General features: G+C 67.1%; 1 protein-coding gene across 1 annotated transcript; it reads left to right on the top strand.

Moving 5' to 3' along the window:
* The first annotated feature begins 349 nt into the window (after positions 1-349).
* LOC123324856 (translation initiation factor IF-2-like) lies at positions 350-1,294 on the top strand. Its single transcript, XM_044915208.1, has one exon. It carries the CDS (start codon positions 350-352, stop codon positions 1,292-1,294), a length of 945 nt encoding a protein of 314 aa, XP_044771143.1.
* Positions 1,295-1,539: the final 245 nt, after the last annotated feature.

Genomic DNA, 1,539 nt, shown 5'->3' with positions numbered 1-1,539 from the left:
GTTCCAGTCAGTCTCCTATTGATTTTTTGAATTTCTATTTTCAACGGCGGCCCAAGGAAACGGCAGCCAGACTTGACTCCAATGTACACACAGACTCAGGTTTCACCCCGTCACCTGTTGGCTCCTGAACAACACTCCTCTTTGTGAAACTTACAGCACTCATTTGAAACAAGTTTCCAGAGAAAACACTTCAAGAAAGTGTTTGAGAAGTCACAAGACTCGAGTTGTAAAAACAAATTCCACACATAGCCTGGTTTATACTGACATAGATTAATGTGAAAACCCGAGCTTTTTAAGAAGGGGTCGGGAGGGGACCCGGAGGGAAAGGATGTCACCCTTCTTCGGGAAAATGCGGCAGGCTAATTCTAGATCGGGCTGCGAGGAACGGCTGTCGGGGTTCCGCTGGGTCAACCCACGCCCGCACCGAGGGGAGAGACACCTTGGAGCAGCCGTCGGCGCCCCCCAAAGCCCTACCCTCCGCGCAGCTGTGGCTGCTCAGGCCGCGAGGGGGCGCCCCGGGCCGCGGGTGGAACCCGGCCCCGCGCCCCCTTCCCGGCCCCCCCCCCAAACTCCCTCCGCACCCAGAGGCCGAGCCCCAGACCCAGCGGCTGGGAGCGAGTCCCTCCTGGGGGCCGACGCGAGGCCCGCAGAGGACAGCCCCCCTTTTCCCAGGGGACAGTACAGTCGCCTGCGAACCCCCTTACCCACCTCCAGGGGAAAGCCTCGTGCCGCCTCTGGGCAGCGCCCCCTCCGCGGAAGAGCACTCGCCCCGCGGCTTGACGGCGGTACTGAATGCCCGCCGGTCCCCCCGTCTCTCCCCCAACTTCCGACGAGAAGCCCCCTCCCCGCGGGCGCACGGGGACGGGCGAACCCCCGCAGCCCTCGGCGTTCAGTCCCCGTCGCCCGACTGCCATCAAGCCCCGGGAGCGGACAGCGGCTCCCCACCTGCGGCTGCGGGGCCGAGCGCGGCCTGCAGCCCCTCCCGCCGCCCGCCGCGGCCCGCGAATCCGCCGAGCCCCTCGGCGCGCCCTCGGCGCCCACCGCTCCGCGTCCGAGCGAAGCTGGCGGCCCGGCGCGGGGTGGTTCCCTAAGGAAAACAGGACTGGGGGCCCTCCAGGTCACCCTCACCCACCCGTTTCCGGAGGAGACCCGAGCAGGGCGGGGATGTAGGCGCGGGGGCGGCGAGCGCAGAGCCCCCGGTAAACCATGGCGGGCCGCGCCCCCTGTCGGGGCTCAGCACCCGCCCCGCCCGACGGGTAGGGGGTCGCTGCCGGCAGCCTTCGCCCGGCCGTGACGCACACCCGCTGTCCCCCTCGAGCCCCCTTTCGGTGCAACACGGCGATCCTCACCCGCTGCAGCTCCCTAACCAGCCGTGAGTGGGGAGGCGGCAAAAGGTCCTTCAGCTCCCCGGAGACCCTCTGTCCCCGCCGGCGCCGCCGACTCTGCTCCCCCGTGTTTGAGTCGCCTCGTCCAGGCCACCGCATTCCCCCACGCCCCAGCGCTGCGTTTCTCCAGAACTATCCACCGGAGAGAGAAAAA

The sequence above is a fragment of the Neomonachus schauinslandi genome, chromosome 5 (assembly GCF_002201575.2).
Source record: "Neomonachus schauinslandi chromosome 5, ASM220157v2, whole genome shotgun sequence".
Lineage (NCBI taxonomy): Eukaryota > Metazoa > Chordata > Mammalia > Carnivora > Phocidae > Neomonachus > Neomonachus schauinslandi.
Note: the sequence above shows the minus strand (reverse complement) of the source record. Positions and strands in the feature narration are given on the sequence as shown.